A 15,405-nucleotide genomic window follows, 5' to 3' on the forward strand; every position below is an offset into this window, starting at 1 on the left:
CTCGGCTTTTTCAAGAGTCGTAATAAGTATTAGTAGTAACTTTGTATTAGGAACCGTAACAACAGTGAAGGATCTGTAATGTCCTGGAGTATATGTACTGGAGTCGTACTTTAGGATGATGACAGGTTACTGGAGGATCATTAAGATTGGTTTATGTAGGTTGGCCTGCCTGCCACCCTCAACTGTGTTTCAGGGAAGACTACCCTGGTGTGGGGTACACGGGGGAATACTACCCTGGTGGGGGCTACATGACTTCAATTCAATCGGTCACGTACTGGGTCATGTGTGAGTGGACAGCTTTCATCGCCAGGGTCTTAGCAGCCTCCTGCCTCGCAGGCCTCATCCATTTAACCACATTTGTATTTATATATTGTACCAAGATGATGTCACTATAACCAAGATGGAAGAGACTTTAGATTTGCAAGATGGTGTATGTGAATACCTTAACCTCGGTACAGTATTTGGTTACCTTCCGCAATGCTATACAAGACAGCTGGAGTACTCACAGTAAGCTCTAGGCGACATGAGTTCCTTTGGTACCGAATGAATGAAGTATGTTTTGTGGACACTGTTGCCATGTACACACCATCTTGGTGCTTTGACACACGTACCGGTAAAGGTGTTGTGAGAACCAAGCCTGATGTAAGCTGCTTCACTCGCCAATGGCTGATGTGCAAAGTTGGCATAGACTTGGCCCCGACATCCGCTTCATTGTACGTGGTGATTGTTTTTATCGGCTCCTACTATTCACCTTATATACTGTAGTCAGTGTGTTAAAAAGTGAAGCTCAGTGTTGCATCTGCTGTTGGTACGAAAGGTTGTTACTGGTGAGGGGATTTGATCTGTCTGTTGGCTTAACCTCAGTCCCTTTAATACTTCAACAGTTTGATTTAGAGGAGATTTTTAATCCTTATAGACATTCTGACTGGAACTGATGTGTTCACGAGGAAATCCAATAAGGAACTACATGTTATTGCTGCGTAATATTAAAAACGCTTCAAGATTTGTTTAAGAGGGAAAGAAAAACCTACTGGGTGGCCATTTCGACATAGAAGTTACTGATGGTTATTATTAATCTGGTGTAATGGTTCCTCTCAGTTCTGGGTAAATTGATATCTTGCGGAAAGAGGCTACTAGGCAAGGAATTCAAAGATGACAATCGTTAACTGTTGCGGCCAGAAATTAGCCCTCGAGTTACGCCCCTGTGTTGTGTTTGCTAGTTAAGCGAATGTCAACAAGTTCAGCTGGGGTAAGAGGAAGCTGGGAAGGGATAAGATGAGGTTCCCACTTCTGATAACAACACAGTACTGTAACCTGACTCATGGCGTCTTTTAGCTTGCATTAATATTGTCTTCTCGTGACTGTACTGGGTTAAGGTTGTTATCATCAAACCACTTCTAGTAACGAAGTACGAAACTGGTTCATTGTAACTCCAGCTTAGTCATGGATTAGTTTAGTAAACAAAGGAAGTACACACATTAGTGACCAGCGTACATATGTGCCTGAGTTTGTTTACCGCGAAGTGTAATGGTTGGTTGTGCATAACTAAGTTGGTTTGCTGGCGTCATCTGCTTCACTTGCGCTAAACCTACTGTAGTTCAGTTTGGCGCTCAGGAGTTTTATACAACCTCGTGTAGGAATATTATAAAACAATATGGCGCTGATATTGGTGTTTTTCGCCTATCTTTGAACACGTTATATCCGCTTCGTTTGTGGGTAAATGCTGAGGTGAGCGTCCACTCTTCTTAAACACCGCAAGGGTGAAAGATTACCACCAAATTAGTGTCCTCAACACCTGGCTAACCGTGTTCACCCGAGTCCCGTGTTATCATTTTAGATCTTAATGACGTGTGAAGTCCTGGATCATGGCTCTTAACATACAGATGATGTTATTTTTATATATATGTGTGGATATTATTTTCGAGTAGTGACGACTTGTGGGTTAAGTGGCACTTAGTGGTGTGATCATATGGTGTGCCGGGCGGGCGGGTTTGTGGCTCACTGCCTCATATTCGCCCTCTGCTCATCTTTCTGGCCGAACAAAGATTAAGATTCTTTCAAGTGGTTGGTCCAGCAGCAGCGTTGTCCCTCCCTCCTTTACCCCACATCCTTCCGCACCCCATTCTTCTCCACCCCCCCATCCTTCTCTCCCTTCCCCCCATCCTTCTCTCCCTTCTCCTCATCCTTCTCTCCCTTCCCCCATCCTTCTCTCCCTTCCCCCATCCTTCTCTCCCTTCCCCCTCCCTCCTTCCCACCATCAGTGATACACAGACCTAACCCGTCAACCTCCGTACCTTACTCTTGATAATATTTGTATATACAGATTCCTCTAACCATTCCGTCACCCATTACTCCGTTGGTTAGTTTGACTTCACTTTTACCTCATTTGATAATATATTAGGTTAAATGTTCTCTCACTTAGTGACTTAACTTTTAGGGGTGTTTACAATCAAGGGCGGTAATTAGACCTTTGGATACTTGGCTGCCAAACAAACCACTTGTGGGTCACACACTCGGTGGATGATTAATAGCGTCTCGTGTTTAAGGTCGAGTTGTGGATCTTGTAGGATTAATTCACATCATTAGAGTACTGTAGAAACTGTTGTATTTGGGGCAGTACTGTAGAACTCTTGTATCTGGGTTATGACACCATGTTAAGTGGAAGTGGTTGCGGACGTGGTCAACCAGTGGAGAAAGGGTGTGGTAGATCACATAGTGTGTGTATCGCTGTTGCGGTGCGTGTTGTTACAGCTGCTCTCCCCAGTGTACGATACGTGATGCTTCTCTAACTGGTCTTGTATTGATAACTATAGTAAACTCGCCCACCACCTCCCCATCACCGAGTGAACTAATTAATTTTTTTACTACAATTTACACATGGTTTTAAACTGCTTTGAACCACACCGCCTGCATCATAACACAGTATGTGGTAAGGGTGATTGGAATATATACTGCTATGGCCTGTGAATCTCACACACACACACACACACACACACACACACACACACACACACACCATGTACGTATGTTCCTCTTCCAGTCAGTCAGTCAGTAGTTAGTTGGTTAGTGTCGGGTGGTTCAATATCCCTGCAGTAGAGTTTATTGGTGGACATTATCGGGGTGTAGTCTTTATTGTCGGGTCACAGAGATAGATATAGAGACTTGTATATTGTTAGGCACCTCATGAAGCACAGACTCGCCTCACACTAGCTGCTCCGTAAATGGATGTGGTGTGTGTGCTGTTTGATAGCGTGTAATCGTTAAGACATGAGGTGGTTATGTCTTAACTCTTGTGTCAGACATATTTTAGATAGTGTTCAGACATTCGGTTCTTGTACAGTTGTTTTAAATTCCCCAAGATGAGGCTTTGAATACGATCAGATTAGTGTGTTTGTCGCACCTTTTCTCAATACTATACAGTAGTTACCGTGCATCACCTTGGACTGTTTGTGACTCAGTGCAGGTTAGATTTGTGTGCGTATGTGGGTGTGTACGTGCCTCGTGTGTGTATAGGGGTTGGGAGTGATTTGTGTGCGTATATGCGTGTATACGTGCCTCGTGTGTGTGTGGGGGGGGGCATCTGCGTGACGTGATTTTCGACAGCCGACATTGGGGTTTGGATATGCGAGGAGCGGTGTTAGCAAGAGGTGACCTTAGCCGAACTTCCTAAATACCCTCTCTGTATAGACTGTACACGAGACACGCCCTTTATTGTTGACGTACATGTGTGCGTGCTTTATGGCTCGAGAGACACTGGTAGGGAAGTGCAGTACCAGGAAAATATTAAGAGATATTGGTCCTGGTAAAGCATTTCGGTGAGGGTTAATATAATTTTTTTAGGTGGTGTGGCTGGTTGGAGTGGACATATGCAGGTTGTGTTGGCTGGGTGTAGTGTATAAGGAGGAGGGTGTAGCGTGTGGAGTGGGTGGAGGGTCTAGTAGTGGTGTAGAGAGGGTGTCGCGTGCATATCGACCCGGGCAAGGCAGAGACCGGCTGGCTGGCTGGCTGCTGGCTAGTAGTGGCTGCCACGCCCGTCATGACCGTAATCTCTCCTTCACTTCTCTTCCTCCCTTATCTCTACCTTACCTCACTCACTCAACAGTGGGAGGTGGATTAGTGTGCGTGGGAGAGAGGGAGGAGGATGATTACACTCGCCCCAGGCAGACTGTCACCCACACTACTCCTGAAGGTTCTTGTTGGACTGGGTGTAAAGGAAGGGTTTGGGGGGAATATTTGTGACGTCAGCCGTGTGTGTGTGTGTGTAACCTGCAGTATGACACGAACTGGCGGCCGTTTTACCTCCCTCCTGCCCGTTGTGTACGAAGGAGGACGAGAAGGAGGAGGACAACGAAGTTGAGTCATACCAACAAAAGGCCGAGATGTGGATTTCCCCACCGATTAATCGTCATGTTTCTAAGTGCAGCACGTGTGAGGTACGGCCGGGGCTTTCTCTTCCCCCCTCCTTCACCCCCCTTTCCTGGCCATATCCTCTCGTCTTCTCTACCATTTCCCTCACCATCTCGCTTCTCTCCCTTCTCTTGACGAGTCTTCTACTTAGGGATCCTGTGTACACACACTTGTCGACACGCCCACACTTGTCGACACGCCCACACGAGTCGACACGCCCAACATGGAACTAAAATTTATTACTCTTGTTGACATACTCTCATACACCAAAAATAGTTATAATACCGCTTATCGTCTTAACAAAAGAGAGGGAGTTGGGTGTCGCCTTAAAGTTTATCAAGAGTGAAGGGTAGGGGACTGAGCCCACCCACCCTACACACACGTCCATAAAAGTTTCAAGAACTTCATCCATATATACGCAGCATATGATTTTGTCAATTATATGTCAAGGTTTCGTGTGTGTGATGGTTGAGTAGGGTGACTGATTACTGTGTTGGGATCTGGGGAGTGAGTTAGGTCTTCTCCACGCGGTCTCTCTCATCTCAGCCACCCACCCAGGTCTTGCAGGGTGGTGACCAACCTACTCCTGTGTGGTCATTCATCAGCTGGCGGGTCCACTTGGGTCACATTTTTATCACAACCATCTCAGTGGCCCTTGAGTCGTCCTCCTCCCGCCGCCGCCACAATTTTCTCTTATTTATCAATATTCCATCTCTGACTTTCTCCTCTGTTCCTTAATCTATTTTACATATCTATCTATTTCAATCTCCATCTCTCCCGTCTCTGCCTTGCCCATCCCCCACCGGGTGCGACAGTGGCTGGTTGTGCGTTAATATGTAGGGATTCATTATGTGACGATCCTGTATCCCTTGAAGGATGCCGCCGTCCCTTGTGATGGATTTTGAAAGAGTTTGTTGTACTCTGTATCCTCCTCCTCTAGTTTACTCTTGTCAGGCATATTCTTGACAGTTTTGTGTATTCTTCATATGACAGGAGTGTATATCGTTGACAGATACGAGATATATTCTTTTATTTCCACTAGTGTTGTATGGAGACAATACATAAAGTAGTCGCATATCAAATGAAAGAAAGAACTCAAGGTACTTTTACCATGTAGTGCCAACTGGTGGAGAGAAGCGAGCAGAACAGTTTAAGAGAACAGTAATGTTGCCAGAAAGATGAAATTGTCATGGACTTGTAGTGGAGCTTCAGGCATAAGAATGGGACCAGGGTCAGGATGCACAAACATTCTGTAGGTCAAATTTCTCCCCCAAACTGGCGCGCGCGCACACACACACACACACACACACACACACACACACACACACACACACACAGACAGACAGAGCATCAAGTCAAGGTAAAATCTCTAATTTTTATGAAATTTTATTTGTGATTTTGGTGTTGTAGGTCAACTCTGACAGTTAGGTGCGGCCTCCCGTCTCTGGTTACCAAGAAAATTCCATTGCCACGAAGCTTTGATAATCTGAGAAGTGATCATGATGAGATGATTCAGGATAATGTTTGGTAGTGGCAGGTGAGGTGTGAAGGATGTCTCACTCCTCTGGGGGATACAAATAGGTTTAGAGAAGTGATTATGGAATGTGAAGCAACATAACCTTGGGTGTGGGAGACATACAACCCTCACCTCTAGTCAGGTTAAGGATAGTTGGTAGTGTTTTGCTGTGAGACGTTATTAGCTGAGCATAACACACACACACACACACGACTCCTCTTTACTCGTAGTTTTGTCCGTCCTTCAGTTCATTCCGCGTTTCGTGTCACCATCTTGAGGGTGAAGGTCACGCCACTGGCAAGCTTCCACATTTCATGAAAACAAATCGTCAGTTTTTATCAGATTTCAACACCTTTTAATGGGTTTAGATTAAATCCCGCAAAATCCCACGTGAATGTGTATTGAATCTCCCTTAACTAAAGGTTTTTGAGGCCCCTAGACTCAAGGTTGAATCATAAAGTTACTATATACCCAGTCCCGAGTCCGGCTTGAGGTGGTCTTACATACCAGACCAAGGTTGACTCAAGTGTGTGTGTGTGTGTGTCTCAGTCACTGATGATTAGTGGTATTTTTAATCACACCTCAAGGCCTGACTCGGGTCGTAGACGATAAATCTGTGCAAACGTTCAACGTCTTCATGAAAGTCAACCCAGAGCTCAGTGGAAATGGCGCCTCTCGTCTCTAGTTCCCGGAAGAATCATATCCTGGAACTTATGAAGGACAATCTAGTTGTTGTGTGCAATAAAAACAGATTGTGTAATAGGTGTAGATAAGTGTCACTAACTTTTTGCCAACAAGACATGATCTCTGCAGCTCAAAATTATTTACCAAAGCGGATGGAGAGTTGTGAAAGCCTATCATCCGAACTGGTGAGGTGTCAACAGCGTCCTGGAGGCTGGGAAAAGTGTCTAACTAGACCAAGAAATTTCGATGATGACTCACACCAACACTACCAAACTAACCCAGGATATTCTTAACTAAACCAACTTACCTAATCAGACCAGTCTTGCCTAATCGAACCTAATAAGAACACCTGAGCTTACATGGGCCGAGTGTATGTTGCGCTCACCTTCTGTCCAAAGTGTCGTTGCCTCAATCCCAGGTCACTCCCAGTCGAATCAGCTGTAAATGGGTACCTAACCTAACCCACGTTGTCTCTGCGTACTGAAGGCCTTGGCATACTGTACAGTGTGATGTATCTAACGGGTCAATCAGGTCTGTGTGCCCAACTTTCACTTTCCTGGCTTACTCACCAACTACCTTTGCTTGTTCTCAGACCCATTGTTTATCTTTAAATCGGAGAGTAGTAGTTCTCTTTTGACGAAGGTTTTTGAGAGTTATATGAAGATCCCTGTTGAAAGTCTTCAATATTGTTCCTGTTTTGGCAGCAACCATCGAACAAACTTGATTTCTGTATTGTACTGTACTTCATTATGCTGTAGATCTTATTTACTGTAAGACGTAAATTAGTGAGGCGACAGCAGCACTTGTTTGGCGTTTTAGGACACCTGTTTGTGGAGTGCACATGGGGGTCGACATCTCCACCGTCTTGCTGCATCCTGCCTAGAATCCTGCAGTTTTTCTATGTCAGTTGAATCTGCTTGCTCTGTACACGTAAATCGACGAACACACACATCTGCGAGAGAAAAATAGTGAGGTTGAGAGAGATAAGAGTGGATTTAAGGACCACCTATAAGTTGTAAATTAGCGTAACGTGAGAGTATTGCTTTGTGTTACACTTGGGGGGTGTTGAATAGTGGGCGTTGTGTGTGGGCGGGGAGGGAGGGGGCGGGGGTTGCCTGGTGTGGGCGTACGTCTTGTGGTCTGGTGAAACTCAGTCTTGGAGGATTAGCACGCACGCACGCCCACAATGTCAAAAGTGTTGTTGGCATTGCTGTGACGACTCCCTACACCCGTGAGTACTTCAACACCAGTATATAAAGTGAGTGTTAGTTTTTGTCTGGGTAACGGGAGAATGATTCACACTGTTTCGACTCCCTTGATTTTCGTTACCAGTGTCAAGGGGTTTAAAATGTTATTGTTAATCTGGAAGTTGTAAATATAAATTGCTTAAGATACGGGGTTAGTGTGGGCGCCTAATATCGTTGATAGCTCTCAGGACAGCATTAATGGGATCAAAGATAGTTTAGACTCGTAAACTTGACCTTAGACTGACGTGGGTGAAGCAACTTAAAAATTTTGCTGTGTCCCTTGTTATGGGTGAAAGATATGATGATGGATTGCTGAAAATAACTACGTAGAAATAAGAGAACATACATTTTTATATTTTTTTATTTTTTACTACACGAGGTATGTGAATGTTGTGCACGTAAGCCCATGCATAAAGGCGCGCGCGCGCGCGCGCACACACACACACACACACACACACACACACACTCTTATCACCCCTAATATGATCATGAGTGGTGTTGGTCTTCTCTCTCATTATCGTGAATATTTGTTTTAGCTGCCTCACTGATAATAAACCATCGTGGCTGAGAGTAAGGCAGCCGTGTCCAGTCGTGCGTGTAGGAGAATCACCAACACGTAGTGGTCAAGTTTTGACCAGAGCAACTTCATCGGGTCTTGCTGCTTCCGTAAACTTTTGACTTCAAGCAAGCAACTCTTATATGCACAGGTTATAGTACTGCGTTGGTTATATTGGAGGCTGTTACTACTGGGTGATGTCTATTTTACTACTGTTATGGTTATCATCTATTAAGGGCAGGTGTTGATGAATACTCGTTCGGTTGGATGAAGCGCCCGTTGTTTGGAAGATGAATTCTGCTTTGATGATCAGGTGTGGTTTGCTTGTGTGGCGCTTATTTTCCTTGTGTTGTGGCGTTATGGTTCTTGGCTTACCTTACGGTAACGCCCTGCTGCTTTTTCTGTTCTAAACGTTGCTTACTATGGGAGAATTATCAATCCACGCTCACAAACTTTGTATATAGGCACATACTTGAATACTTTTGCAATCACAACCAACGTAGATGTAAGTGTGTTTGTGTGTGTGTTAGGCCGCCATCTCAGGGATTGATATATTGGTATAGTGGGAGCATTAGTATGTATCATGATGTAGGCTAAGTGGTTGTGTTTGTCGAGGCTCAGGTGTTGGATGCACTGGCCTGGCACACTGGGTAACACTCACCTCAGCCCCTGCATCGCTCCCCTATTAAATACTCCCTCTTATACATGCAACAGTGCTACTGCCGCAGGGTTAAGCATCTACACCGCACCTAGTTAAAGGAACACCAAAAAAATATCTACATTTCTTCATGGCACACAAGAAGCTAGTCATCAGCACTTGTATTACTGAAATGTATGAGCAGGGTGAATATTAGTTACACTGTATAGACTCGGCCTAATGTTACCACACACTCCTCGAGAATAATGGTTTGATCTGCCAACTTGGGTGACAACCTTGATGAAGTGAGTTTTATGTATAGTTTCTTACCAGAGGGCTGTGATGACGGGTTTCTTCCTCGGCGTTACTTTAATGGGTGGGCAGAGTGGTTATGTGGGTGAGTGAGCAGATGAGGCGGGTTAGTTTTAAGTGTGGTGGTGGAAGGGAGAAGAATCCAGTGGTGGAGCAGCAGCATGATAAACATAGAGCGTTTCCTGCCTGCCACACCCCGCTCTGCGCACTGGTTTTGTTTACCCCAGGGCTGCCCCGTCTCCAGGTGCCGCCGCTACCCACCACCCCTCGCCTCGCTTCACCTTCCTCACCTCGCTTCACCTTCCTCACCTCACTCACTCCCTACCCAAGGCTTCCTCCCCCCATTCCTCCTTTCTTACCAACAAAAAGAAACCTTTAAACACTTACAAGTAGCGAGTAGCAACAGTGGAGTGGATCATATTTGCAAACTTAAAGTAGAATGTTTAGTGTGGATGGGATGGAAGTATGATGAGTGGGAGAAGGAAAATAATATTGCGGTGAGGGAGGAGGAGAGCGGTGAGGGGAGGCGAGCACCGCCATCCTGCAGGTCGTGACGTAAGTGTGACGTCATTGAGCCATCCTCCCCCCTCTCCCTCTCTCCGGCCTCCCTGCGAGCGGGTCGAGCTAAGCATCAGCAGACCACTGCTGTTGCCACTACAGCCGCTTCCTCTGTTCCTTGTTCCTTCCTGTTGTTTCTGATCTTAATATACAGTATATGGTTATTTGAACGTGGTGCTTTTGCCTCTGACGGTGATGCCAATACTGGGGATAGTGGTGCAGTGGTGTATTGAGGCCAGGCCACTGCAACAGCCCTCATCATCATCCTCGCCCTATACCTCTCCGTAAATTATTAAAACATCTTATCACTCTACCGTCCTGGCTACACTCACTAAACTTACTCTCGTCTTGATTATACAGTACTGTACAGTACTTTACTCACAATGAAGACTGTTAACAGGAGGAAGTGTGTTAGGTGTTCAGTGGGAGGTAAATCGTTATAACAAATCCATATTATCGTTTGGTATTCTTTGTCCAAGGAGAAAATCGTCAGTTGAAGAAGTGCAGGGATAGGTAGTTGTGTAGAGAGAGAGAGAGAGAGAGAGACCCTGCTGATACCTTAACCTTTGACCTCTGAGACGCCCAGCACACACACACACTGACTCGTGTGGTAGTGAGTAGTGTTGTATTAGGGAAGTACTGTACTAGAATATTGAGGAAAATTAAGATTACAGTACAGCATAGGAGGTAGTGGTGACGGTGGTAGTTAGTGAGGTTAGTAGCACTGTGGGTGGGTTAGTGGTGCCGTAGTTCTGGCATGGTTAAGTGGCTATTGGGGTGGGTGTTAGTGGTCCACTGTGGTAGGGATGGTGGTGACGGTTTGTGGAGAGAGTGAAGATGATAAACAGTAGACATGGACAAAAAATGAGGATAAATAAAAAGTTAAAAATAGCAAAGGTGCAGACAGAAAGAAATTAGGAGAACAAAGAATTAAATTATAATGAATTGAAATGGAGAGATGGCATGGCTGAAGAAAATGTAGATGATAAAAGTGGATAATCACAAAAAGGTTAATGTTGTATTATTTTGTATTTATTCTTCTTGTATTATTTTATTATAGATAGTGAACGGTGTGTGGATGGCCTTGGAAATTGTACGGTGTAGTTTGGTTTAGGTGTTTTTTTTATGGAGTGTTCATGTAGGTCAGCAAGTTGTGTCTGGACCTTAATGTACAATACGTGATAAACTGTGAAATGTGTGCAAAAATGAGATGTCCTTGACAGTCGTGATTGTGCTTGGCAAGGTCGTGTTGGTATTTTTGGGGTGCGAGTGATGGCACGAGTCTTTACATCAAGTTTATTATTACCTCATAATGATCATGGTGATAGTTGTTGATGATAATGATGGATCACAGTTGTGGCTACCTGTGTGAGGTCAGTCGCCAGGTTGGTTGGAGGAGTGGGTAATAGTACGAGGTTTGTTACCATGGGTCTTGGTGGGGCATGGTAACTAATAATTCGGCACACAGCAGGTATAAGAGATATGTGGTGTTGGGACAGGTGTGTGGGGAGTTAATCTAAGGGAAAACAAGTGAAGTTAGGAAGTGCCATAATGATGATATGCTTGTTTCTGATACCCTGTAACTGCACGTACACAATCACTGCTAAGCTCAACATACTGTACTGTACTTCATGTCACCCATGTATACACTCCACTCATGTTTGCTTGTCATTTAATCCATTTGTACACACCACATCAAGATATTTTGTGCTCATGTTCATACAAAAATGTATACTGTACACACAGCTACACTTATGGTAATGCGTGCATAAATGTACACGTACATGTGTACTGACATGCTCATTTTTATAACAATATTTTAACCTCCGACTGGATTTATGACCTTTTGATTTATCATAATGGTTACACTGATTAATACTGTACAGTATTCAGAATATGTACTTACAAGTCAACCAGCCGATCAATGTATGCTATCCTTCTCTTGTATTGAATTGTTCGGGTTAAAATGTTTGTCAGTTTCTTGAGTGTTCAGGGCTTAGGTTGGTTCTACAAGTACTGTAATGTTAATTGTTGTGTAACCTGGTGAAGATCTCGGGCATCTTGCTATATACTGTATAGTGATGTGCTGGTTAAGGAGTGGTAATGACAGAATAATTATTAATATATTTTCTTAATATCCAAAAGTAAATATGTTAGATGCCTCATAAGTAATGTTGTAATTTAGTGTCTTGTGTGTATTGTCATGTTCCTGGCACAGAACATGGAGGTGTTGAGCCAGAATGGCAATTTATGTATCTCACTGAGCATGGGCAATGCACTCCCAGTATGCAGACATAACGCTTGGTGCCTTTCAATACATCTTGTTCCTTGGTTACCCAACTCTCATCATAATAATCATAAATATAGACTTAGCGACTGTCCTAAAAGGTGGAAATTCCAATCCTCCGTAAGTGTCTTTAGTCCCAGGATTATGGACTCCTTTTAAGTACTGTATCTTTACATTGAGGGACATGACCACCTAGTAAGTGCTCTTAGACACTACAACATGGCATACAGTACAGTAAGCTCTCAGTCCAGGAAACATATATTCCAAGTACAGTACACAGTAGGTATTGTACTGTACTCCTGAGCATGCTTATTCTGAATCTATGGTCAACGATTCGATTGTGGGGTAATTAGTGGTCATAATGACCCTTGGAAAATTTTTTGAAAATTTTTCAGTGTCAATTGCTCACCATCTATGGGTTTTTGAGGGACAATTTTTGTATTTTTGTTATTCTTGAAATATTTAATTGGTTACACCCCTTAGAAAAGAAAAATTCGGTCAGAAAATTACCAAAGCTTACATTTAAGGCAGTTTTGGCCCAAAATTTGATTTTTGTTTTGTTTTTTTAATCTCTGCACTACTGTACCTGTGAAAGGGATTCCCAGCAAATGTCAGAGGACATAGGGTACAGTACTGGGGATTCCCAGTGGCTGTGTGTGAGGCCTAGGGACAAGTATTTCCAGCTACTGTCACAGAGGCCCACAGGTTTTACAGGGTATGTGATTCTTATCATGTAGTGAGTGGGAATTTTGTGGTGAATTAACAGCAGCAGATTACTAGTGTGAAAGCTTGAGGTACAGGTAGTGTCATTACTGCATGTACATCTTCATATACGTTCTTATTGCCATAAGGGTTGACCTAAGCAGCGTCATGCCTTGATTTTAAATTGCTTCTTGATGGAACATTGCCAATGGTGTTTATATTTTAATTCCTTTTAGTTTTAATACCACTACTATATTGTTTATGTATAAATGTTAATCTGGCCGGTGAGAGGGTAGCTTCTTGGCCAGGAATTAGTTGTTTTATGTTCCACCTGGATATCATGGACAGGAGAAGCTTGTATCATAGTTCCTCCTAGATCTCATGGCCAGGAAGTGTCTGTCATTGTTTATCTTGGATCTCCATGGTCAGGAGTTTCTTGTCATTGTTCACTTTGGGGTCTTCATGACAAGGAAATACAGTACAGTACAGTACTGTATATATGTACAGTAGTTCTTCCTGCATCTTGATGGCCAAGATGTGTTTGTGTCATTCTTCCTCCTTCATATCTATGGCTGGGAGGTGTTTGTGTCATGGAGTCAGATGAGTGGAGGGGGGGGGTAATAACTGTTTTGACTTGAACATGTGCTGGAGTTAAACTTATTTTTAGTATGCTCTACATGTGTTGGTTATTATATGAATAAGTACTTAAAACATTTTATAAGTTGAATGAATGTGAGTCATGGGTATGGCTTTGCTATACAGCCTGTACAGTACTTTATTCACCTGTAATGTTGTATTTGTACAAAATTGTCTTATTAGTGTGAATATTTGAATATTATCCGTGTTGTGATATTAATGAAATGTTTCTCGTCTTTACAGGATGCACGTAAAAATGCACTTGACACGACACTGGTCCAGGCCACAGCCGGCATGGACCCTATTGGCCGAATTCAGATGCGAACCCGGAGAACGCTTAGGGGACACTTAGCCAAAATATACGCCATGCACTGGGGGTCCGACTCTAGGTGAGTGCTGTTGTCTCCACTACCCTTACCTCTACAGCCACTTAACACTCCTATCTCTGTCTTCTCTTCATCACCTGTCTTTGGGTTTACATGTGTTACATTACACTGGGGCGGGAGGTGTGGGAAGGTATGTGACAGCAGTAGTGACCAGCTAAATGAAATGCTGATGATCATTGTGCATGCAAGGAACTGCTTCCCTGGTGGTGGGTGTTTACAGTAGTCAGGTGGTGAGACTATAAATAAGCCAGGTTATCTTGGCTCTTCTTGCACCATAAGCACCAGCAGGTGAGTGACAAGGGGGCAGACTGCATGTGCCCCCTACCCTTCACTCATCTCCTGAAGTGTGCACTGCAGAATGAGTTATACCTAAATTGGGGATACAGTTTTTAAGAGATTGGTTGCCCTTGTAAACAAGTCGATTGGGCAAGCCCAGTGTTCATTGAAGCCTTGATAGTGGATGGCTAAATGGGGATTGAGTTATTTTCAGCAGTCATAACCACAAGGGATGCATGCTTGGGTTTTCCTTGACAACCCATAACTTCTTTACTGTTCCATTAAAAAAGTATCCACAGTTATTAACTGCAGACAGCAGTTGTGACAACACCTTAATATCCCATATACCTGGACTATGTCTGCCTTCCTTCCTCACTGGTTGTCAAGGTGTTTATGACATGACCTTGACAGACCTGGTAAAGTTTTCATGAATTGTTTTCAGTGTTGTTACATCCTTTTAAAAATGCCTGTACTGTATGTATCAGGTTATACTATGTCAGTTGAATTGCCAAATTTTTAAGCTTTCCGCTTTTGCCAATGGATATGTGTAATAGGGGTTGGGTGTAAATGGGACTGCTCAGTATGGACCAATATGCCCATTGCAGTCACCTCCATTCTTATGTTATTAAATGTGTAACTGGAAATGAGTATACAGTATTTTTTATTTCTTTTTATGCAAAATTTATTTTTCGTTCATTTTTCCTTCGTCTTTTTCTTGTCTTATCATCTTCGTGCTTTGTACCTTTGATGACTTTGGGTTATTAGTCAACCTATATCCCTTTTCAGCATTGTTTTGTAATTCTTTAATTCAAGTACAGCAACTTTGTCTCTTACTACCTTTTTCAAGTTTGCTGTCTTGCCTCCTTGTTCTTCTCTCACTATTTTTCCTTTTACTCGGCTCTCATTTCATCTATTCTGTTCTTATTGTTCCTTCACATCTCCTGATGTCTGATCTTTCCTATGCTGTCAATTTCCCAGTTTTCTAACCATTGCTTCCATTCTTGTTCCTTGATGTGTATAAAGATTAATGCCTTAGAACTTTGAATTACATGATCTAGGAATAGGTGATTGAATTCAAGTTAAATGTGGCTGGTGATTGTAATTTATATTGTATGTGTGTGTGTGTGTGTGTTCATGTATACAAATTTGTTAATGTTATATCTATAAGTGGAAAAAATTTACATAAATATTTTCACCTTTA

General features: G+C 43.3%; 1 protein-coding gene across 6 annotated transcripts in view; it reads left to right on the forward strand.

The window, feature by feature from the left end:
- LOC121856797 (guanine nucleotide-binding protein G(I)/G(S)/G(T) subunit beta-1) overlaps positions 1-15,405 on the forward strand; it is a 62,687-nt gene that overhangs the window by 36,311 nt on the left and 10,971 nt on the right. For all 6 annotated transcript variants that reach the window (XM_042352506.1, XM_042352510.1, XM_042352507.1 and 3 more), the window contains exon 3: positions 13,786-13,931. In XM_042352506.1, coding sequence (XP_042208440.1) covers positions 13,786-13,931 — 146 coding nt within the window. The remainder of the gene's footprint in view (positions 1-13,785; positions 13,932-15,405) is intronic.

Source organism: Homarus americanus, unplaced genomic scaffold, assembly GCF_018991925.1.
Source record: "Homarus americanus isolate GMGI-L3 unplaced genomic scaffold, GMGI_Hamer_2.0 scaffold43075, whole genome shotgun sequence".
Taxonomy (NCBI): Eukaryota; Metazoa; Arthropoda; class Malacostraca; order Decapoda; family Nephropidae; genus Homarus; species Homarus americanus.